At 40.4% G+C, this 23,559-nt stretch overlaps 1 protein-coding gene across 1 annotated transcript in view; it reads right to left on the reverse strand.

Annotated features, from left to right (window-relative positions):
- EXPH5 (exophilin 5) overlaps window positions 1–7,660 on the reverse strand; it is a 75,614-nt gene extending 67,954 nt beyond the window's left edge. Inside the window, exon 1 of the mRNA XM_012773737.3 lies at window positions 7,339–7,660. Coding sequence (XP_012629191.2) covers window positions 7,339–7,652 — 314 coding nt within the window. The 5' untranslated portion in view covers window positions 7,653–7,660. The remainder of the gene's footprint in view (window positions 1–7,338) is intronic.
- Between the last annotated feature and the right edge of the window lie 15,899 nt (window positions 7,661–23,559).

Genomic DNA, 23,559 nt, shown 5'->3' on the forward strand with positions numbered 1-23,559 from the left:
TAGAGATTGGAACTCTCATATATTGCTGGTAGGAATGCAAAATGGTACAAATGGGAAAAACAGTTTGGCAGTTTCTTATAAATTCAAGAATATGATCCAGAAACTCCACTCCTAATAAAAACTTACATTTATGCAAAAATCTGTACATGGGTATTTATAGCAGCACTATTCAATAATCACCAAAACCTAGAAACAATGCAAATATCCTTTAGTGGGTGAATGAATAAACAAACTGGGGTACATTTATACAGTGAAATACTACTCAGCAATATAAAGGAATGAATTATTGATACAAAGATCTGCATGAATCTCAAAGGCATTTTGCTGAGATAAAGAAGCCATTCTCCAAAGGTTATGTACTCTGTGCTTCCATTTATATAACATTCTTTTTTTTTTTTTTTAAGGGAATCTGGCACAATGAATATAACATTCTTAAGACTATACTTTGAGGGGTCGTTTATATAGTGCGTTACTTATATTGCACTCCTCAAAAGATAAAACTATAGTGATGCAGAAAACAGTTGTTGCTAGGGTAAAAATTACTGTCACCTCCATCCCCTTTCCACTGTCAGTGGCTGTTAAATGCATTGTTTAAAGTTGAAATCAAGGCAAACTTGACCAACAAAAAATCACAACCTTTTGTTGGGGGTAGGGGATTGGCTCATGGTAGCCCCCAATTTCCTCTTTCATCATTAGAAAGCCTAAACACAGTGGAATGAGGAAGCTGCTCCTGTAGTATGCCAAGTTAATATTTGAAATACAGCCTTTTAATGGGGCAATTGGCAATGTCAATAAGGAAACATCCCTGAGAAGGAGAGGGAGGTGAGTTTATGGCTCTCACGTATCAGTCTGTGCAGTAATTAACTTCAGAAAAACAGACCTGAATGAAGGTGAAGGAGGAAACTGACCCACGTGTATGAAAGACAATATGCCTCAGCAAGGTTTTTAGCCACCTTCTCAGTTTTAAGAAACAGGGAAGGAAAATATTTTCTTACTAATCTTAACCTGATCTCCCTCTTACTCTCACGTGGTTCTCAGGTTTAAGACCATCTGTGCTCATGACTAACCTTAATTGAACCTTCTTTTGTCCTTCACCTGGTTTCCCCAGATCTTTCTTTCCCTTACCTGTACTCCCTACACAGCAGAAAGTTAAGCTCCATTTAACTTGGTTTTGACTCCCTAAGTGTGTAGGGCCCTCCATCCCTGAGATAATCCTTGGCAAGGAATCAAGGCTGATATACCAACTTATCCATGTACACATGAACATTATAAAGAAAATGACAAGGGCAGAAAAACATCTAGACATTTTTTAAAAGAAATTATTTTAAAAGACATTTGTGAAGATAAAAATAGTCAAGCATTCTGTATTTCTTTATTATCAAAAGAAACAGTCATCATTACTTATTTTTAAAAAAAAATAACTGTGAGAAATAAAATAGTGTAATACGAAAAGAGTTCAAGTCCCTTTAAATATCATTCCCCAAAGATAACCATTTTGACAGTTTGAAGTATATCCTTACAAAATGCAAACATGCATTTTTTAAAACATAAACAGCTACTAGCATTTTTTTCTATATAGGCAGATAAGACTAGATGTTCCCTGATATCCATTTTTCCTCAGTAATAACATCTCCAACTTTTAGTTGGGCATGTGACTATCTTGAGTTGTGTGGGTTTTTTTTTTTTTTTTATAGTCAGTGGAAATAGCAAGAGTTTTACAGTGAATAGATCTCAGTCTTGGTTCTGTTACAAGCTAGACGGGTCATGGGAGGAAAGTCATTCCCACTTTTTTGTACTATAGGAGGCAGTACTGCACAGTGACGTACAGATGGAGTTCCCAAATCTGACATTCCTAGCAGTATTATCTCAAGCTTGTTATTTATCCTCTCTAAGTATTCTCTGTAAAGTGGATATTAACTCATCTGGTTGTTGTGAGAATTAAATGAGATAATGCACATCGAGAGCTCAGCATAAACAAATATTAGCTATTACCACAGTCCTTATTATTAGCTTTTTTTTTTTTTTTTTTTTTTTTTTGAGACAGAGTCTCACTCTGTTGCCCTGGCTAGAGTGCCATGGCATCAGCCTAGCTCACAGCAACCTCAAACTCCTGGGCTCAAGCGATCCTTCTGCCTCAGCCTCCCGATTAGCTGGGACTACAGGCATGCACCACCATGCCCGGCTAATTTTTTCTATCTGTTTTTAGTTGGCCAATTAATTTCTTTCTATTTTCAGTAGAGACGGAGTCTCGCTCTTGCTCAGGCTGGTTTCGAACTCCTGACCTTGAGCGATCCTCCTGCCTCAGCCTCCCAGAGTGCTAGGATAACAGGTGTGAGCCACCGCGCCTGGCCCAGCTTTTGAAAAAGATAAAAATACCTGCTTTGTCAGGTTTAGGATGAGGATAAAAACAAACAAATATGAAAGACTTTAAAAGCTAAAAGAGTTATATAATGTCACAAAGATTAAAAAGGACACAGCTCCTTAACCTTGGCTTATGGAACTATATTGTTATAATGGTTCTGCGTGTATTGCCCATGCAGACCAATCCACAGGAGTAACTGAACAAGAGAATGTACCTGAGGGAAAACATCTACCCTCAGTTTAAAGGAAGTAACTAAATTGGATGTTGTTGGAAAGTGCAGACACCTCAGATGAAACTATCTCTTAGCCAGAGGCAGACTGCACAGGCTGGGAGAGGGGAGGAAGGGTAGAAAGCTTTTGCATCGGGCTTTTAATTTCTGCAGGATGCTGCAGCTTCCACCAGCTACAGACCACTTCACACCTTTGACATATACAGTTCCATTCAGAACTATGTCACAGCTCAATGACACAATCAGAAACATTAAATCCTGGAAAACTTTCCTGGGTTGCAATCTCGCCATGATGCAAAAATGGTCAAAATCTAGACATGCCTGCCGTGTTTAAGCATGATTACACTAGGCACTGTGACATCTTAATGCTTTATAAGTTTTCTGCAATAGGAAAAATAAGCATTTTTGATTTATTGATATCGGTGAGCTGCCAAGGTGACATAATCTTTCAGTATGCTCTATTTCTGAGTTCCATTCGTGAGATCCAGTGATGTAGGCTGGGGGGAAGATACGTTGTTGTGGTTTTCAAAGACTTGTAAAAAGTAAGATGCTTTTCAGATTATATGCATAAAATATCTATGTGTGTGCTTACACATAAACAAATATATGCATATACACATGTATAAAATAGATACATATGCGTACACATACATCATATACGCATATATATGGAAAGAATACAGGTTTTGGAGCCAGACAGATTTGAGTTCAAATTCTAGCCCTGCCTCTTATGAGCTGTATGACCTTAGGCAAGTTCCTTAACCTTGGTAAATTTCAGTTTCCTTTCTGTAAAAATCCATTAATAGTACTCATCCCAAGGAATGGTTGTGACGATTATCCAATACTAGTGAGTAAAAATGTTTTTGAGATAGACCTGGGTTTGAATTCTGGCTCTTAACTTGAACTTGGACAAAATACTCAACTTTCTCGTAAATTGTTTCCTTCTCTGTGAAATAGGAATCAAAGTATATACCTAAAGAGGTTATTGGGAGGATAAATTAAATCTGTATAACATGTTTAGTACAGTGCCTAGTATACAGTAAGGACCCAATAAATGTTAGCTGTTATTATTACCACAGTAATTACTATTATTATATGAAAGGGTGGCACTTAATAAATGTTGGCGTGGCCATCTCCTCCACCTCAATCTCCTACTAATGGGAAATATCCAGGAATCGGACAACTCAGTGAAGGGTAAAGCATGTCTTTGTAGGTATTGCATATTGCTCATCCAAAGGCTTGTAGTCAACTTACAATGTCACTAACAGTCTGCAGAATCTATTCACATCACTCCCACCCTCACCAATAGTTTTTTCTGTTATTTTTAAAGGGGCAACAGAGTATCATAAGGTTATTTCAACTTTCATTTATTACTCTGAAGGTGAATATTTTCCCATCTGTTTTGCTTATTATTTGGATATCTTCTGGCGTGAATGAGTTATTTCTATCTTTTGCCTATTTATCAATTTGAATCTTGGCATTTTCCTGAAAATTTGAATAAACCATATATTAAAAACATTAATTATTATATGTAACGCAAATACTTTCCCAGTACAGAAAGTAGTTTTGTGTGGACAGAAGCATTTCTGTGGGTGGAGCTGCTGTCGCCTGGATGATGAACTCAACTCCTCTCATAGCTTTATTCTTTTGTTTTTATTTTTGTTAGAGATGGGAGTCTCATTATGGTGCCCAGGCTGGACTCACACTCCTGGGCGCAAGCCATCTCCCACCTCAGTCACCCGAGTAGCTGGGACTACAGGCTTGTGCCACTGTGCCCAGTTTATTCTCACAGCTTTAACTTCCATATCTAAACATCTCTGGCCCTGCATTACTGTGTTTCTCCGAAAATAAGACCTACCCATAAAATAAGCCCTAGCAGGATTTCTAAGCATTTGTGCAATAAAAGCCCTACCCTGAAAATAAGACCTAGTGATGGGCGTAGCTACGCAGCGTATCTGCACAACCCATGCATTTTGTCGCCCAGCGGTAAAGAAGGCGAGCAGCCCTTCTCATCTGCCCCATCATGACAGCTACTATCCCAGAGGTGACCCGAGAGGTGTGGGCAGCCCCACCAATAAGGTCGGCTCCCCCTGTCAGGTCCCGGCCATCCTGTGCGCGCTGCAAGCTGAGGCTTTGAGGGGAAAATAACACATCCCCTGAAAATAAGCCCTAGGGTGTCTTCTTGAGGAAAAATAAATATAAGACCCAGTCTTATTTTCGGGGAAACACGGTACACTGTAGTTCTATATTGCTAGTCATAGGATACCTGTATTTCTTCTTATTAGATCCCTCAGGCCTATCATAGACAAAACTGAACATATCAGTTGTTCCCCAACCAGCTAACTTTCCCAACTTCCCCATTTGGTTCTTTATTGTCCTACTTAAGAGATCTTGAGGCTGTTTCTCAATATAGCAAAAAGGCCTCCAACAGTATCTCAGGCCTGTTGAACACTCTCCAAGATTACCCTCTTGCATTATAATTCACGATCCTAATTTTTGATTTGGGAAATATGATGATCACGCATATCAAGAAAACAAGCAGAAGCAGCAGCCAAGCTGACATGTTATCTCAGGCCCTTTCTGCATGTCAGTATTTGCTACTGAAATCGATGCACATGAGCCTGAAGCAGGTAAGCAGAACAATCCCATGGAGACTGCAATCCAGATATGGGGATTTGATAGTGGAAGCCAGGAATTAACCAGGGGAAAAGAAGGCACTAGAAATCATTGCCTTGGGCATTAAATTCAAGCATTTACTTGCCTTAAATCATTTTTATATTTTAATGGTGACATTTTTCAAATTGTTTGGGTAATTAAATATATTTTAATAGTTTAATATTACAGTATTGATTTTGTCTTAGCATTACAGCTTTTTCTGTGGATGTTTCAGTTAGGATGTGAGCTCCATGAAATCAGAAGATGTGTTTTGACTTTCCTTCTAATGCCTACACCAATGGCTTTACCACCGATGTGTGGATACAGTTCCTTCTAAAGTCAACGGAAGTGGGCACCATGAGTGGCTATAGAGAAAACATAAAGCAAGCATTGGGTCAAACATAAAAAGTCAAAATTTCCTTGAATGCAAATTAAAGTAAATTATATCACTATTCTAAAACTATCGTTCAAGAAAAGCCAAGCTGATAACATACCAAATGGAAGCTTCTCTCCCTCTTGTTATTTCCTAATTCTTCCCTCAATTTCCCCAAATATACAATGGATCACTTAAGAAGTCCCACTTCAGGGACAAGAAACACTTCCAATACCATACACTGAGCACAACCACCGTTTCTTAGTGCCTTTGGAATATGTGTTGAAGCCAAACTCCACGCAGTTCTGAAGTTGTCCTTCCCAAAGGTGGGTGTGCCTGTGTGTGGTGCATGTGCCTGTGTGTGGGTGCGTGCACGTGGCTGTGTGTGGGTGTGGACATACTGTTCTCAGGAGAGCACACTTTTTACACTGTTTGGGGGGAAGGATGAAGCCTATTTTTCTAAAGTCAGAATACAATGGTGTGAAATGCACACCATCTAACTCTAAATATCCGTTCCTCCCCCAGAGTCACGTCTAGGGGGAAAGAAGGGCTTGGGACCAGCATATTCTAATTCCTTCTACAAACACCAACTAGGCTTTCTCAATTCAAAGAGGGTCCTTGGTTTGCAGGTAGGAGGTGGGCAGGCAGGGATACCTGGAAATAACTGGGAACCTGGAACTCACAGCACCAGTCGATCACAAACAAAATGGCTTTCTAGATTCCAATCGATTCCACACATCGTGGCCTGAGAGTGCCACCCTGAGTTCCTTTCCACGGTCACCTAAAGAAGGCCCAGATGGGTCTATTCCAAGACTAAGGAGAGTCCCTTTAATTCATTCCAGGCCTTATCTTACACTTTCCCAGCAGAGAAACTACCTGTATCTCTGGATTTCATTCTTTGGTAACTAATCCCTCACCTCCGTCACTGTACAGTAAGGTCAAGGGCGAAATTCTGTAGAAACTTCCTCCCCACAGCACCACACACAGGAGACCCACTCATTCCGGCCAACCTCACGCGTCCAAGTCCCAGTCACCCACACAAGCCTCTATTTCACAAGTTCCGCAAGCTCCTGCCCTCGGGGGTGGGGACGTTTCGCCGCCCGTGAGGTGCCAGCTCTTGCCCGCGTGGGGCGGACAGTCGCGTCCCTGGGGCCGAGGGAAAAGCGTGCTAGGCGGAGGCGGACAACCTGGAGCACCTGCGCGAGGGCGCGCTGGCCGCGGAGGGAGCAGCGGCCAGGACTCCCCTCAGCGCGGCGCCCCACCGCAGTGCCCGAAATGGCCCACGCCCCGCGACAGCCCGGCGGGAGGTCCCCGAGCACTGCGCCACTTCGCTCCGCAGCGCCGGGATCCCACTCGGTCGAGCGCCGCCCACGTGTCCCGGCGGAGGCGGCACAGCCCGAGCGAGCCGCCGCTCTCCGAGACACGCACGGAAGAACGCGGCGCCGCCCGGCGGGACCCCAGGCTCGCGGCCGCGCCCGGCCGGCGTGCCGTGCGTGGAAAGTAGCAACCAGGTATTCCCAGGTCCCGGAGAGAGGAGCTCGGGGCAGACTTCCTCTTGCCGACCCGCGGGCTCCGCAGCGTCCGCGGTGCCGAGGCGCGGAGCCCCCAGGCAGGTGTCTGCACGAGCCCCGCGCGCGCGCCCTGCTCGCCCGGAGTCGCCCGCCCGGGGGCCCTGCAGGACCCAGGCCCAGGGAAGGCGGGAAGGCTTTCGTCCTGTACCTGATCCTGTCCTTCTCTGCCCTTCGTAGCTCCTCATTTCTCTCCAGCACCCGAAGGATCTTCCTGGCTTCTTCGTCATTTAGGAAGCTGAAATCAAACCCCTGGGGAACTTTCGTCATTTTTACGGTGTGTGAGTTACTCTTAAGCTCCTTGGCGCCTCCAGTTACGAAGGCATTTTTCAAGATGCAGAAGACTAGTTTCAGGAACTTGATCCCATAGCCAATAATAAGTCCGCCTCTTTGAAAATGTAAAACCACAAACCTAGGGAACGGCCCACACCTACCGGGCTCATTTTGACAACACCTTAATGACATGTTTCTCTCAACCTGTCCAACCGAAATGCAAAGTGAGCGACTCAAAACGAGAGAGCGACCCAATCCCTTTCCAAGGGAGGCGGGCCCTCCCTCGTCTCCTCCCTTCTTCCCCCCCTCACCTCCCGCCCACACCCCCATCTGACTTGTTAAGCAAACAAGTCTGCATAATTCTGTCTCTAAGTGAGACTAAGTGTTGGCCCCAAAGTATTTGCTTTGGCTGTTGCTGTTTGTTCTCAGAACTTGAGCTTGAGTAGTAGAAGGGGTGAAAAACAAAGATATTTGTATTTGCGACCAATTCTCCCTTTCAATAATTAAGATACCATAGGAAATAGAATGGCAAATAGGAGATTTACAACTGGCAGGAGGGTTACCCTGTTTGAAAGACCAGGAAGAACTAAACTCTGTGAAGAGACCTGGCTGAAGGGCTAAAATTAGTGTATCCTTGGAAATGAATTCTATGCCAAGCCTCCCATCCCTCATACACCTCCCACTGCCTTGTCCCACAAAAGTCATTCTCATGCTTTAGAAAAAAACAAACCAAACCAAACAAACAAAAACCAAAAAAACTGTGTATGGTATTTTAGGAGAAGACAGCCTAGGAGCAAAAGATGGTAGAAAACACCTGTTAGAAGTTTTCTGTAAGATTTTATTATTGTCTTAATAAACTTTCAGAGAAGTAATGCAAGTGCCACTTTCAAATATCTAATCGTCTGACTAAAGCAAAAGATAAATCCTTTGAAACCACAGAAATAGCTTTTCCTAGAAAGTCAATTACTACTCCACAATGTAATGAAGTATAATAGAAATTTCCTAAGACATTCATATATACACATTTAAAAAATTATCAAACCTTTTACAGAAAATATGTTTTTCTTGGTTTCACTTCCTATATGAAAATAACTGTCAGCTTGATTTTCCTGCTCCATATAGGCTTAACTTGGTTATTTCTTATGTGATAGTGATGATTACTAACATTTAGATTGTACTTCCACGTGTATCCTCTCTTTTCATGGTAGATGAAAAGAATTTGTATCTGTAACAAAAATATGATGTCAAAAATGCTATTTATCTTTTGGTTTCTGCACCCAAATCATGATGACATCTACCCATCTTGATCGTCATTACTTAAGACATGTCTAGGCAGCTAGCCATTCAAATAACCTTCCGTGGGTGTATGTTTGTTATTTGTATGAAACAGGAACCAATTCTGTTCACCAATATTGTACAGCACACAAAAACTCTTTCATAAATAGTCTCTGTGTTAATGATTGTGGTTTGGGAGTGTGTCTTGTATATGGTGTCCAATTTTTCTAGTGTGTTCAGTAATTCAGCACACATATAGGACTTTTTTTTTTAACTTTTTCATTTTTTTTTTTTTATTTCAGCATATTATGGGGGTACAAATGTTAAGGTTATGTATATTGCCCAGGCCCCCTGCCCCCTCAAGTCAGAGCTTCAAGCATGACCATCCCCCAAAGGTTGCACATCTCGCTTATTGTGTTTGTATATACCCTTCCCCTCCTCCCCCCTCCCACCCACCCATAGGACTTTTTAATGTGGGTACTGAGGGGCTTTTACCCTGTTCCCAGTATAACAGTGAATTGATTTCAACCAACATATTCTGGTGCCTATTATATGAAGGCATTGTACACTGTGAACAACACAGTCCTTGTCTTTAGGAAGCCTATAATTCAGTGGGAATGATAACATAGATAGGAAAATGACTACATAACCAATAACATAATAGAGAATGAAGACAATTTCCTGAGATCACAGAAAAGTAGTTCCAACTAAGTGGATCAGGAGAGAGAATATGGTATTTAGGCTGCAACATTCTTCAGATTTCAACAGAAAGAAATAGAGTGTGGTGGGAGGAGATGTGTGAGTTTATTCTAGGCAAGGGGAACCGTGTGCAGAATAACAGAAATACACTCTGGGAATCTTTTCCCTCAACTCCTCGAACTAATGGTCAGAGTGAGCAAAAACCTGGGGACTAGAAAATACAGGGACATATTCAAGGATTGGTAAGTGACTTGTTTTGACTAGAGCATCCATTTTTAATCGGGGCAATTGTGTAGAAAGCACAGATATACACACAATACATAGATATACAGTATATCTATGGTATTATTAATAACATTTCATGAGGGAAGTGAGTACAAAAATAATTCTAAAAAGGCTCCTTAGAGGTTTAGAAACACTGGGCTAGAGCTTAGGGTACAGGACGAGTGAATCAGGCTGAGATGTGACTACAAATGACATGCTAAGAAATCTGCACGTCACTGGGTAAGCAACAAGGGAACAACACAGGTTTTGGAGGTGACAGTGACATAGCTGAAACTGAGCAGTTGGGAAGATTACCCTGATAGCAGTAGATAAGGAAGAGTAGAATGAAATGGGGTTAAGAAAACTGTTGTGTTGGAAAGCTGATGCAGGAGAAATGGGAAAGAGGACTTGCTCTAAGGAGTGAGAGTAGAAAAGAAGGTTGAAGTCTAAAAAGATACTGGCTGGACATGGTGACTGATTAAACATGAGGGCTAAGAAAGATGCAGTCACAACGATGATGCAAGATTTCAAGAGAAGGGTGTAAAAAAGGACTATATTTGATGGTATGAGAAACACAAGGATTATAAAGAGATCAGGTATTCGGTTTTAGACATAAGAAGTTTGAAGTACCTGTGACTCATCTACATGATGATGCCCAGCTAAAGTGAGAAACGTGGGACTGGAATTCTTGAAACAGGGATGGAGAAATAGGGTTGAAAGTCATTTGCTTAAAGATGATTGCCAAGACCCCGAGATAGCAAAGGAAGACAGGGAGCAGAGGCAGAGTTCAGAATTTTGAATGACCAGCCAACATCAGACATCCATACCAAGGCATGCTTCAGTCCTGAGTTGTGGCACAATAAGGTATACTATTTAGAAACTTTTATATTGAGAAATTTATAAGGCATTGGGGGTTGCCCTGGAAACCATACAGAATCATTTCTGTGGGGTCATAAATGCAAAACTCTTAAAGTAAAAATAAATTTCAAAGGTGTGTTTTATGGGCTTATTCAGACATTTGCATGTAGCTATTTTCAATCTTAGTGTCTGGTAACCCTGGAAACCTCCTGCCCAGCCTCTCAGCTAAAGAGATAACTCATTACTTTGGTTTTTAATAGTAAAAGCTGGATAGAAAGTAATACGCTTTAGAAATCTATAGTCTCCTACCTTCTCTAGTCTGTTGACCAAATCTCAAGCAGAGGGCTTAGTTTTTTTTTTTTTCCCCAGCCAAGAGAAATGCTTATCATAACAATCACTTACTTGAATGTCTGAATTTTTTGCCATTTAAAGTCACCTGTAAACCCAGGAGTCCATTAAGAAGCATCTCTATAGATTGGGGATAGTTTTTTCACAAAGGTGTCTTTCCAGCCTGGCTTGACTCTTCTCCCCGGACAATCCAAATGGCTTCTCTCCCAACTGCCAATCATGGGGTGAAGTTTGGGTGGTAACTTTCAGTTAAACAAGCAAATACAAGTCAGTTTGAATATAAGATGTTAGTAACAGGCTTTTACTAGTAATCAAGAGACATAAAACAGAGAAGGGAGTTCGCACAGTTGTTCATTTAGGTTATCACTATTCTAACTGTTAGAGAATAGCTTTACAAATTTACATTAGCAAAGTCCCTTTTTGGTTGCTCCTGAGGCTTCAGTCCTATATCCACAATTATAGAATAAAGATTCCACGAAAACCAGCAGCTTAATGTCTCTAAACCTTAGATTTTTTTTTAGACTTCTAAAAAAGAAGATCATCATAGAACAAACTTAGAAGATTGTAAAAACTCAGTGAAATGATGCACATAAATTAACAAGGTCATCACATAGTCGATGCTCAATAAATGGCACCTATTAATAATATTATTTGCACACAAAGGAGCCAACAGTTTAAAAAAGTAACATTTTCTTTGACTACAAAAGTAATACCTATTTGTTGGGACTATGGGAAATTAAAATATATAACATATGAGCCAGACAGATGGGGATCAAAATATCAGCTTTGTTACTGGTAAAGTTTAACTGAAGATTACAGCTTATTTCTGCAGCCAAGTGGGCTTAGTAGTGCCACACCTACCTATATAGACCCTGGGTCAGAGTGCCAGAAGGAGACTTTGATCTGGGGACAGATGTTCTCCTGTATACTTTAAATCATCTCTAGATTTCTTAGAATACCCAGTACAATGCAATTCTATGTAAATTAGTTGTTATACTGTATTCTTTCCAAATTTTTATTATTTTTTATTGTTTTTTCCAAATATTTTCGATCTGTGACTGGTTGAATCTGCAAATGCAGAACCCATGGATATGGAGGTCCAACTATATATTAACTTTATATCACAGTAGTTTTTTTTTTACAGGATGTCAAAGGAGAAGTATGAACATCACCTAAGCACTTTGTATCTCCTGGGGAAATGGCTATCATATTTTGGTTGTGTGCAGTAGAGTCATACCATGTTAGGTGGAAGTACGAGTTTGTTAATGTTGTTATTTGCAAATTAAGTGTGGTGTAAGGAAATGTGTACACGAGCCAAATTGAGAAGGAATGGATTGTGATGACCAGTTCTCCGTGTCAGCTTGGCTAGGCTTTAGTCTCCAATTATTCAAACACTAATCTAGGTGTTGCTGTGAAGCAATTTTGTAAACATGATTAAATCTAGAATCAGTTGGCTTTAAGTACGGGAGATTATTTTAAATGACCTAGAGAAGCCTGATTCAATCAGTTGAAAGACCCTTAGAAAACAAATGAGGCTTCGCTAAAGAAGAAGCAATTTTACCTGCTCCCGGGAGTTGCAGTCTGCCCTCCTGATAGCCTGCCTGCCCTGTGAATTTCAGACTTGCCTTGCCAGCCCCCAAAATTACATAAGCCAGCTATATGTAATACCAATAATTCTCTTAATGTATATATCCTACTTGGTGTTTCTCTGGTTGAACCCTTACTTATACACCCAATAAAATTTTTCTGCAATGAAGAGAAAAATTTACCTAAAGATGATTTTCAACCAATTTAGTCACCTGTGAGGCTACTTGCCACTCTCAGTTTTGACAATTTATTATTTCTTGCTTATTCACTAATCAATGCATATCCAGAAAAACTATAGCCTTTACCTATTCATCCCCTTCTCTGAAGATTTCTTTTTCTTTTTTTTTTGAGACAGAGTCTTGCTTTGTTGGCCAGACTAGAGTGAGTGCCATGGCATCAGCCTAGCTCACAGCAACCTCAAACTCCTGGGCTCAAGCAATCCTGCTGCCTCAGCCTCCCAAGTAGCTGGGACTACAGGCATACGCCACTGTGCCCGGCAATTTTTTCTATATATATTAGTTGGCCAATTAATTTCTTTCTATTTATAGTAGAGATGGGGGTCTCACTCTTGCTCAGGCTGGTTTTGAACTCCTGACCTCGAGCAATCCCCCGCCTCGGCCTTCCAGAGAGCTAGGATTACAGGCGTGACACTCTTCTGACTTTGAATAAAGTAACAGTTATAACAGGAGTACAATATTAAATATGTAACAAAATTATAAAATCTAATTATCTATAGCTTTTAAAAATCTGGCTTGTGAACAAACAAAATAGTTAATTCTACTATACTCTCTCCTTTTCTGTATATTTAAACATTTTAAAACAAAATATTTTAAATATTAAAGTAAAAAATGAAAAACAAACCTATAACAATAAAATGAGAGAGAAAAGAATGTACCGTTACAGAGCCAATTAGATAACTCACTTGGAAATCCAATTTGTCAAGTAAAATACAAGATAAGTAAGGACACTGAGGATTTGTATAACAAATTATCTAATGGTTCTACATAAAACTCTCTAAATTTGTTTGTTTATTTATCTTCCCCAACTTTACTGAGATACAATTGGTATGCAAAATCTGGACAAAGTTAATGTATATAATTTGATGAGTTTAGACACATGTCTATACTTGTGTTACCATCACTACAGTCAAGTAATAAACATATCCATTATCTAAAAAAAAAAAAGAAGGAGGAGGTAGCAGGAAGAATGACACCAAGTGCTTCAAGCTTTCTAATGAATTAGTCCCACCCAGTCAAAAAGCATGGATTAAGGAATTTCATACCCTTACCAACAAGTAACTTACTGCTGCACCTATCCTAAGAAGAAGTAAGGAACAGGCAGAAAGGCTGGAAGTTACCCCAGTAGTAGAAATCCCATCAGAGAGAATTGATGGGTTGTTTGCTCCTTCTAGTAATGTTTATTATATAAAAATGTAAAAATATGAAAAAGAGTACAAAAGTATTAATATTCATATATCTATATCTAGCCACTATTTTATATTTTTATTTATATCCTTATATATTCCCCTTTTCCATATATACATATTTTAATAGAAATGGCATATTATTAAATAATCTTCCATAATATCCCTTCACATGGTTGCACAGAGTTCCTAGGATGATGAGGTATGAACCCTTGAGTAATACAAACATTATGCAAGATTCATAAAGACTTCTGGAGTGTTTTAAAAAGTCATTGAACCCTCATGTGACAGATAGCTGAAGAGTAGGATTCTGAAACTCAAAGCATCATGTGAGTAAAGGGAACCAGAGCCTGCTCTTTCATGTCAGAATTCAATATATCTGACATCTAGATCTCAAAACTACCTGACAAAAACCAAAAACTAAAAAAAAAAAAAAAAAAAACTAACAAAATCCAGGAACTAAGCAAAATGTACTTACTATTCATCCTAGACCTGAACATTCAGTTCTGCCTCATCTCTTATGCTTCTTGCTAAGGGCTGTCCGTGTTCCCCTTCCACCTCAAGGATGAAGGAGGCAGCGGACTCTGAGAATTGCACAAATACCCAAGACTCTGTTCTAAAACTCAGAAAAAAATAAAACATTTCACAGGGTATTACAGGAATCTATTGTTATCCTGATGGCACCTGAAAAAGCTAGGTCAATAAACAAACACATAAGCCAAAAAACACACTACAATTTCCCTTGTGACTATAGATGTGAAAAAAATCCAAAGAAAAATACCAGAAAATAGATAGAAATATATTGAATGGCTAAGTAAAGTCCATTCCAGAAGTGCAAGAATATTTACATATTTAATGTTAACATAGTTTGCCTTATCTGAGGTCAAAAGAAGAAAAGAATATTACCAAAAATTCTTTGAGAAAATTCAAGGTTCCTTTTTATTAGAACTAAACTAAGTTGAATTAAATTTAAAATACTTTGTAAAGTAGGATTTGGAGGATTTTTCCTTAATGTGATAAGGAATATCTGCCCCAGACAATACCAGTGTTATAATTAATGAAGAGTCCCTTAGGTAACAAGTGTAAGATACCTGCCATTATCTAACATTGTTCTGGTAGTTATATTATCTAACATTGTTCTGGTAGTTCTAGTTAATGCAATAAAGAAGGAAAAAATAATAATAATTTTCTCAGAAAAGAGACAATTGATCATAGGTAATGATCATATACTTAGGAAAAAAAATAAATTCATTAAAAAACTATTAGAACTAGGCCGGGCGCGGTGGCTCACGCCTGTAATCCTAGCTCTCTGGGAGGCCGAGGCGGGCGGATTGCTCGAGGTCAGGAGTTCGAAACCAGCCTGAGCAAGAGCGAGACCCCGTCTCTACTATAAATAGAAAGAAACTAATTGGCCAACTAATATATATAGAAAAAATTAGCCGGGCATGGTGGCACATGCCTGTAGTCCCAGCTACTTGGGAGGCTGAGACAGAAGGATTGCTTGAGCCCAGGAGTTTGAGGTTGCTGTGAGCTAGGCTGACGCCACGGCACTCACTCTAGCCTGGGCAACAAAGCAAGACTCTGTCTCAAAAAAAAAAAAAAAAAACTATTAGAACTAAAAAGGGAGTGCAAATTAGTGGCATTGTATGGGGTTCATGCAGCAAATATTTATGGAATGTTTACTATATGTTGGGAAGTGTTCTGGAAACTGTGTAGACAAGATGTTCCTGCCCGTAAGAACATTACATTCTAATGGGCAGAAGTGAAAAATAAGAAGTAAGTTAACATAGAGTGCTGTGAACCAGGTCAACAGGGTAGGGGACAGAGGGATGGCTCCAGCTGGAATGATCAGGGAGATGCCATATGAGCCGAAACCTGAAGGATGAGAAGCCAGATATATGAAGAACTGGGAAAGTAAATGTACGCACATCCTCAAAGTGGCTTAAGTCTGAATAAAATGTGGGTTAAAAGTATCTGTTGAACCTACATCATTATCCAAAGAATAATCCACTGGGTCCCTGCCCCAGATAATGTGGCTTAGCGGCTAAGGGCATTTAGTATTTGTCCAGCCTGCTATGTGTCAGCTCCTGTGCCAGGTGCAAACAGGCACAAACAGGTGTCTGTCCTCATGGAGTCTGCATTCCTGAGGGAAGAGACAGACGACACAAAAGTAAATAAATAAAAGATTTACCAAGTGTATTGAGTGCTATGAGGAGAACTAACTGGGTGATACGATAGAGAGTCACTTTGGAAGGGAGGGAATTATCTTTTGTGGGGTGGTCAGGAAGGCCAGCCTGAGGTGACACGTAAGTGGTGACCTGAAGGGTGTCGAGATCCAGCTTTGCGAAGACCCAGAGGGCTTTCCAAGCAGAGGCAAGTGCTGATGTCTCTGGATCATCATGGTAAATCCCCGGAAGACGACATAAAGGGAGGCTGGACAAGGAAGCATGGGCCTTAGGACATAAAGCAGTTAGGCTAAAGAGGGCGAGGTTATGTGTTATCTTAAGGGCATGGGCTTGGAGTCCGGAGTCCTTGGCTCAAGCTCTGGCTTTCATTAGATGGGTGATCTTGGGTGGTTATTTCACCTCCTCATCTGTGAAATGAGGGTATAACAGTACTGACCTGGTAAGGTTGTGGAATTAAATGTGATAATGTCCACGAAGTGTTTAGCATGTAGTAAGCCCTTATGAATAAGACAGAGAGAGAGAGAGACAAAGAAAGAAAGAAAGAAAGAGAGAAATATCCCCCCAGCCAGGTGGCCAATTGGACTCTGCCCAGTTTCCTCCTCACATCTGGCCAACTTTTGGGATTATAAAGGATTTCCAGATGTCATCTCTTCTTTCGCTGCCTCCAAGCTGAAGGAACTCTTGCCTCGGGGCAGAACCCACCTCAAATCATTTGTGACATAAGGAGTAAAATTGTTTTAAATTGAAAATATAACATGATGACACCAAAGTAGTAAAAGAAAAAAAATATATTTGTAATCCTATTTTCCTAATTCAAGGACTATTTCCACATTTGAATATCACGCTAAAGTGCTTTCCTCTATGTGTGTGTATCTATTTATCTATAGTTACAATCACAACTGTGTATACACATATATACAAACATGTTCATAACACAGTTGTAATCATAGTGTGCATATTTTGATAAAGGCTTTTAATACTACTATTGAAAGGCCTCTGCAGAAGATTTCACAATGTAGCTGGATTAAATAACAGTTCTAAAGGTTCTATGAGAACTTTAAACTGCTTTACACAAATAATATTATTGATGTTTTTTATATTATCTCAGCAACCCGTTCTAGCATTTTATAGTATTCATTCTTGGAACATTCTTCCTTAACAGCAATTCTGCCTAGTTCCCTGTGGTTGCCTCTTTTTAAAAGACGTTGCCTTTTCAGTAACAGTCCTTGTGCACACGTCGACACCTGGAAAATAAATCATTTTTGCTTGTTGTTGGGTAATCTTCTCATCAGTAAAGAGAGCAGGGTGAGTGAAGAATATTCACAATGCCAATGGGTTGGAGACTTGAATATACGTGAACCAGAGAGGAGGAATGCCATGCCTGTTCTCAGTAGAAAATAATTCACTTCTTCAAAATCAAAGGCTTTTCTATTTATTTGCTTCCATAATACCGTGTTTCCCCAAAAATAAGACAGGGTCTTATATTTATTTTTCCTCAAGAAGACACCCTAGGGCTTATTTTCAGGGGCTGTGTTATCTACCCCTCAGAGCCTCAGCTTGCAGCACACACAGGATGGCCGGGACCTGACAGGGGGAGCCGACCTTGTTGGTGGGGCTGCCCGCACCTTTCCTGTCACCTCTGGGATAGTAGCTGTCATGATGGGACAGATGAGAAGGGCTGCTCCTCTTCTTTACTGCTGTGCCACGAAATGCATGGGTTGTGCATGCCCATCACTAGCCATGCCCATCACTAGATCTTATTTTCAGGGTAGGGCTTATATTGCTCAAATGCTTAGAAATCCTGCTAGGGCTTATTTTATGGGTAGGTCTTATTTTCCGAGAAACACGGTACTAATTAATCCATTGAACTTGGTTTTACTCTTAGAGTCCAGGAGATTGTCATCTGGGTAACTTGAGAAGTATAAGGGAGGTGAGAAGAGAGGACTCTTCCCTGTTCTTCCCCTTCTATATTGCATGGAGAGGTGGGGGGAAGCAAAACAGAAAGAATAGAATGTAGGCCAGGCTTGGTGGCTCATGCCTGTAATCCTAGCACTCTGAGAGGCCGAGGCAGGCGGATCGCTCAAGGTCAGGAGTTCGAAAGCAGCCTGAGCGAGACCCCGTCTCTACCAAAGATAGAAAGATTGACCAACTAATTGACCAACTAAAATATATATATACAAAAAATTAGCCGGGCATGGTGGCGCATGCCTGTAGTCCCAGCTACTCGGGAGGCTGAGGCAGGAGGATCGCTGGAGCCCAGGAGATTGAGGTTGCTGTGAGCTAGGCTGACGCCACGGCACTCTAGCCTGGGCAACAAAGTGAGATTCTATCTCAAAAAAAAGAAAAAAGAATAGAGTATAGAAGGTTGAACTCAGCTTCCTCCAAACTTCAAAGAAATGTCCACTCAGAATGAAAGGAACGAGATTGAAAGTTAGGTTTTCCTTTCCGTCAACAGCCTTCACACTGGCGAGCAACAGCCACTTTGCAACCTCTAATTAAATGGGTCATTGCAACTAATTAATATGCCACTTATATCTAATCAGATGGTGGCTCGGACTAAACCCGAAGTTTCTTTTATTCCTGTGCATTTTAAAGAAAGTTTATTTGGATGTTTTTGTTGTTTGTTTGGGCTTTTTCCCTCATTTTTATTAAAAAAAACCTAGCTTTTAAATGAGATAACATTGTTATCTGGTTAATGTGACTGGCCCAGTTTTAACGTTGTAGTTCTTCAAAGCTTCTATTGTGATTTAAGCAGGCAAATTTTCACTAAATAGAATTTGGTAATTTCATTTATTGTTTCTAAATTCATTATCAGGACCAAGCTAGTGTCTGGTTGGAAGACTTAATGCGGAGCTAACTAATGAAGGCCTTTGTAATTTAACCTCCATAACTTAATTTGGATGTATTCTAGGTACTTTTTGGTTCTTCATTTCCTTTATTAGTCATTTGTTCTTACATATGAAGCATGCTTCAAACAATACCTACACCACACACATTTCACAATGCTAGCCATCACTTTTTCCATAGCATGCAATTGCTTTCCCTGGTTATATTTGTTGTTTCATATGGTTAGACGTTTATTGCCAAGTGACAGGTTTGATAACAAGTACAATGTTAACCAGTGCCCTCAAACAGGATAATGACACATAAGTTTCTAAATATGAGCTTACAAGAACACAGAAAGTTGTTGCATTGAGAAGCATGCTAGGTCCTATGGATCAGCAAGAATTGTTCACAATAGAGGGGCTTCCTGCAGGTAATATTAGTAGGATATTCTTGCTGGAGGTAAAAATGAGCCATATATGCTTGTTTTCCTGAGTCTGAATGTCTCGCTTGAGTATTAATTGAGCAGAAATGTGTACTCTCCTGGAATAGAATAACATCTAGGTCTTGCTAAATCCTATTAAAATAATTATTGTGTAGCTCAAAATATGCCAGTGCTTTAATTAAGTCTGGTTATGACACTAATAGTCACATGATGGTATGTATTATGTTAATACATTCTTCTGGTCAAGGGGCTGACTAGATAGACAAACTTTTAAATTAATAGCATACTTCAACGAATAGTTGTAGGGGAGAAAATGTACTTAACATATAAAGACATACAAACTAGGAATAGTATCCCCAAGACTGACTAACAAGTGGTCATGCAAATTCGCAACCACACTAGGTGCAATCCAAGCTTGTAAACAACAATTTATATAATAACAGATGCCCTTGTACTTCTGGCTTTTTTGTTAATACTGGAATTCAATAAGTATATTTCGCCCAAAGCTGTCATCTCATACGCTCAACAACTTAAATATGATAAATAGCAAAATCTATAAAAAATTGATATTTTCCCCTATATTGTAAATATTTTAATATGAAATGATAGATTCTTTATATCTCTTTCCTATTTGTTTTTAAGGTTGGCCCAGCTGCAATGACACATGCCCCACTCAATGTGCTTCCCCTTCTGGCTTATCCATTTGCTCCCTGGAAACATTACTCCTTGCATCCTGCATCCATTTCCAAGGCAGCCATCCACCCACTGATTCTGGATTATTTTCATTAATTCATTTTGGGTTATTTCTGTTTATATTATCATTCAACAAATATTGATTGAGTACCTGGCACGTGGCATGCACTGTTCTAGGGCTGCTCTTTACCTGTCTATTCTATTTCTCTTTTTAGTTTAATTACTCTGAATTCCATTCTTGATCATTTTAAACAATTATTTCCTACACCTCTCTTTTTGGAGAGTATGTTCTGTATAGATTTACGTTATTCAGCAATTTTCCAGAAAGGTAGCTTATCTGGGCCAGAGGGGTTTCTCCCGTGTAACTCACTGTCCTTCTACTTCACTAAAACTGTCTTTAGCAGTAAGTAGGTTATACGGGGTCAGTGGGATGAGAAAAGAAAATAGAAACCCAATACACATGGCAAATACTGTGCAAATCATACATCATTTCCCAGGTTGGTTTAAAAAATCATATTTCAATGGATGTAGGGTTTCCTCCTGCCGTGCTTAAAATGTTTTGGCAATAGATAGAGGTGGTAGCTGTACAACATTGTGAATGTACTAAATACCAGTAATTTGTTCACTTTAAAATACTTAATTTTGGCCAGGTGTGGTGGCTCACACCTGTAATCCTAGCACTCTGGGAGGCTGAGGTGGGAGGATCACTTGAGGTCAGGAATTCAAGAGCAGCCTGAACAAGAGTGAGACCCCGTCTCTACTAAAAATAGAAAGAAATTAGCTGGGCAACTAAAAATAGAAAAAATTAGCCAGCCATGGTGGTGCACACCTGTAGTCCCAGCCACTTGGGAGGCTGAGACCGGAGGATCCCTTGAGCCCAGGAGTTTGAGGTTGCTGTGAGCTAGGCTGACACCATTGTACTCTAGCCCGGGCAACAGAGCAAGACTCTGTCTAAATAAATAAATAAGATGCTTAATTTTGTTATGTGAACTTCAGCTCAATAAAAATAATTTGAAAATCCTATTTCACTGTTTTTGCCCATGTTGCTAACAGTATAAACCTTCCCACCCTCACCCCAGTAGGCTAAGGGATGGTCCAAATACAAACTTAGTACAGCAATCATAATGCCATTATTAACTCAATCTTGTCAAAATGTGAAGCTTAAGTTTAGTTCAGCAGGACAGCAATAAGCCAGAGGAGCGATAAACACTTGCAAGATACACCCACTCTGTTCTGATTTATAGCCCGTTTGCTTCACATGACTCTGAATGCTGGAAAAAATATGGTCTCCACTTGTGGGTGGAGAGCAGTTCCTAGGAACTACTTAATAACTGTATGGAGCAAGACTTCCTCTCGGATTGACCCGGAGGAAAGAGAGGCTGTTTCTAGAAGGAGCGAATACAGATTTCAGAGATCTGAGGGAAGAGATGGCTGGGATCCTAGAATGAAGTCAGGGAAGCACTACACGCTGTTATCCACCCATAAATGTACATTACAGATGGATCTAATGGTCCAGGTCAGAAAAGAAGATCTCCTGATGGAAGTCTATCTGTTTTAGATTTTTTTGGAGGTTGGCAGTTAGTTTGGCTACATTTAATTGAAGAAAGGGCTGACTATTTTTGCCAATTAAAAAAAAAAAACATAGTTTCCTTTTATTTCATCCTCCCCTCAATACCCTGCCCAATCCCTTGATATTTTCTGTATTTATTTTATGTATATTATTATTATTGCAAATTAGAACTCAGAGAGAAGATCTTCCTACTGAGGAAGTCTGAACCCAGACCCTTTTCTACAAGTGTGTGTCCTGGTTTATAGATTACAGGATAGGACACCAACAGGAATGTCAAGAAGATGACTTTATGGCTGGGCACGGTGGCTCACGCCTATAATCCTAGCACTCTGGAAGGCCGAGGCGGGCGGATCCCTCAAGGTCAGGATTTCGAAACTAACCTGAGCAAGAGTGAGACCCCGCCTCTACTAAAAATAGAAAGAAATTAATTGGCCAACTAAAAATATATAGAAAAAATTAGTTGAGCATGGTGGTGCATGCCTGTAGTCCCAGCTACTCAGGAGGCTGAGGCAGAAGGATTGCTTGAGCCCAGGAGTGTGAGGTTGCTGTTAGCTAGGCTGATACCATGGCACTCTAGCCCAGGCAACAGAGTGAGACTCTGTCTCAAAAAAAAAAGAAGAAGAAGAAGAAGACGATGACTTTTAAAGATGATGATACTGAAGAAAGAAAGATGGCCAGAAAATTGGTCTGGAAGGGGATAGGGAGGCCAAGAAGAATGCTAATAGCCAAGTGTCCTCAGACCCTCTAGTCAAAGGGAAGAAGGCAATGTAAGAAGTGGCCACCACCTGTGGTCACGGAGCACAGAGAAAACTCAAGTCATGAGGTTAAAATCAGTTTTAGGTTAAAGGGGAAAGGCATACTCAAAGAAAGGTCTATAAATGTATAGAAAATTTTGGTTAAATTAATAAAGGTTTCAGGAGTCTTAAAATAAATATGTTAAGAGATATAGGCTTAGTTGGGTGGAGCTGAGTAGGAACTGAAAGTAAGTAAGAGGTTAGTGGAGAAGAGGGACATTCCCCAAGAACAAGATCACTGGGATTGGGGTGAGGTCTCAGGTAGTAGAAAACATTTTGGGGAGAAAAGTGTCAAACCAACTATCCCAAAAGTTCCAGATGGAAATGGGATATAATGGCGAAGCATTTTGAAAGGGTGCTTCAAGGTAGAGAAACTCCCTCTGCTAATGAATTTTAGCCATCGTTTCCAAAATGGATTGGTCACAAAAGCAGTGACTCTGCTGTGTGGGTTCTTATCCTGCAAAGAATTCAGGTCTGAGCAGCACTGGCTTGGGGTTTACAAGTGAAAGTCATGGAAAGTAGCTGCCTAGCTAGAGCATAGGAGGAGAGGTTATTCTTACAAAAATTAAACTGTGTGATATATCTGAGTGGTTGTTCTCAACCGAGGGTGATTTTGCCACCCCTGGGGTCATTTGTCAGTGTCTGGAGACATTTTTCATTGTTTCATGTAGGAGGAGGAGTGCCACCAGCATCTAGTGGGTAGAGGCCAAAGATGCTGCTGAGAATCCTACAATGTGGAGGGCACCACCCCGCAAAGTGCACCACCTAGTGCAAAATGTCAATAGTGCTGAAGCTGAGAGACACTGTGCTCTTGCAATTTGGATTTAGAAAACCTGGGTTCTGGGATATGCCAGGCTCATTTTTAATTCTGTGTCCTTTCAAAAGCTACTCAGCTTCCCTGATGCTCAGATAAACTTGCTTGCCATGCCCACCGTACAGTGGACATATATGATAATGAACCATCCAGAAAAGTACGAAGAGAAAAGCAAACGTAGTAATTCCCCATAAGAGGCAGCGGCTAGCGGTCCCTTCCCCCCAATTCTCTGCTGCTGCCACTTGGGGGGATTGCAGCGGCCTCTGCTCTGGCCTTCCAGGCTCCAGCCTAAGTGCGTTTTAGTCCATTAATCTGAAATG

The sequence above is a fragment of the Microcebus murinus genome, chromosome 4 (genome assembly GCF_040939455.1).
Source record: "Microcebus murinus isolate Inina chromosome 4, M.murinus_Inina_mat1.0, whole genome shotgun sequence".
Taxonomy (NCBI): domain Eukaryota; kingdom Metazoa; phylum Chordata; class Mammalia; order Primates; family Cheirogaleidae; genus Microcebus; species Microcebus murinus.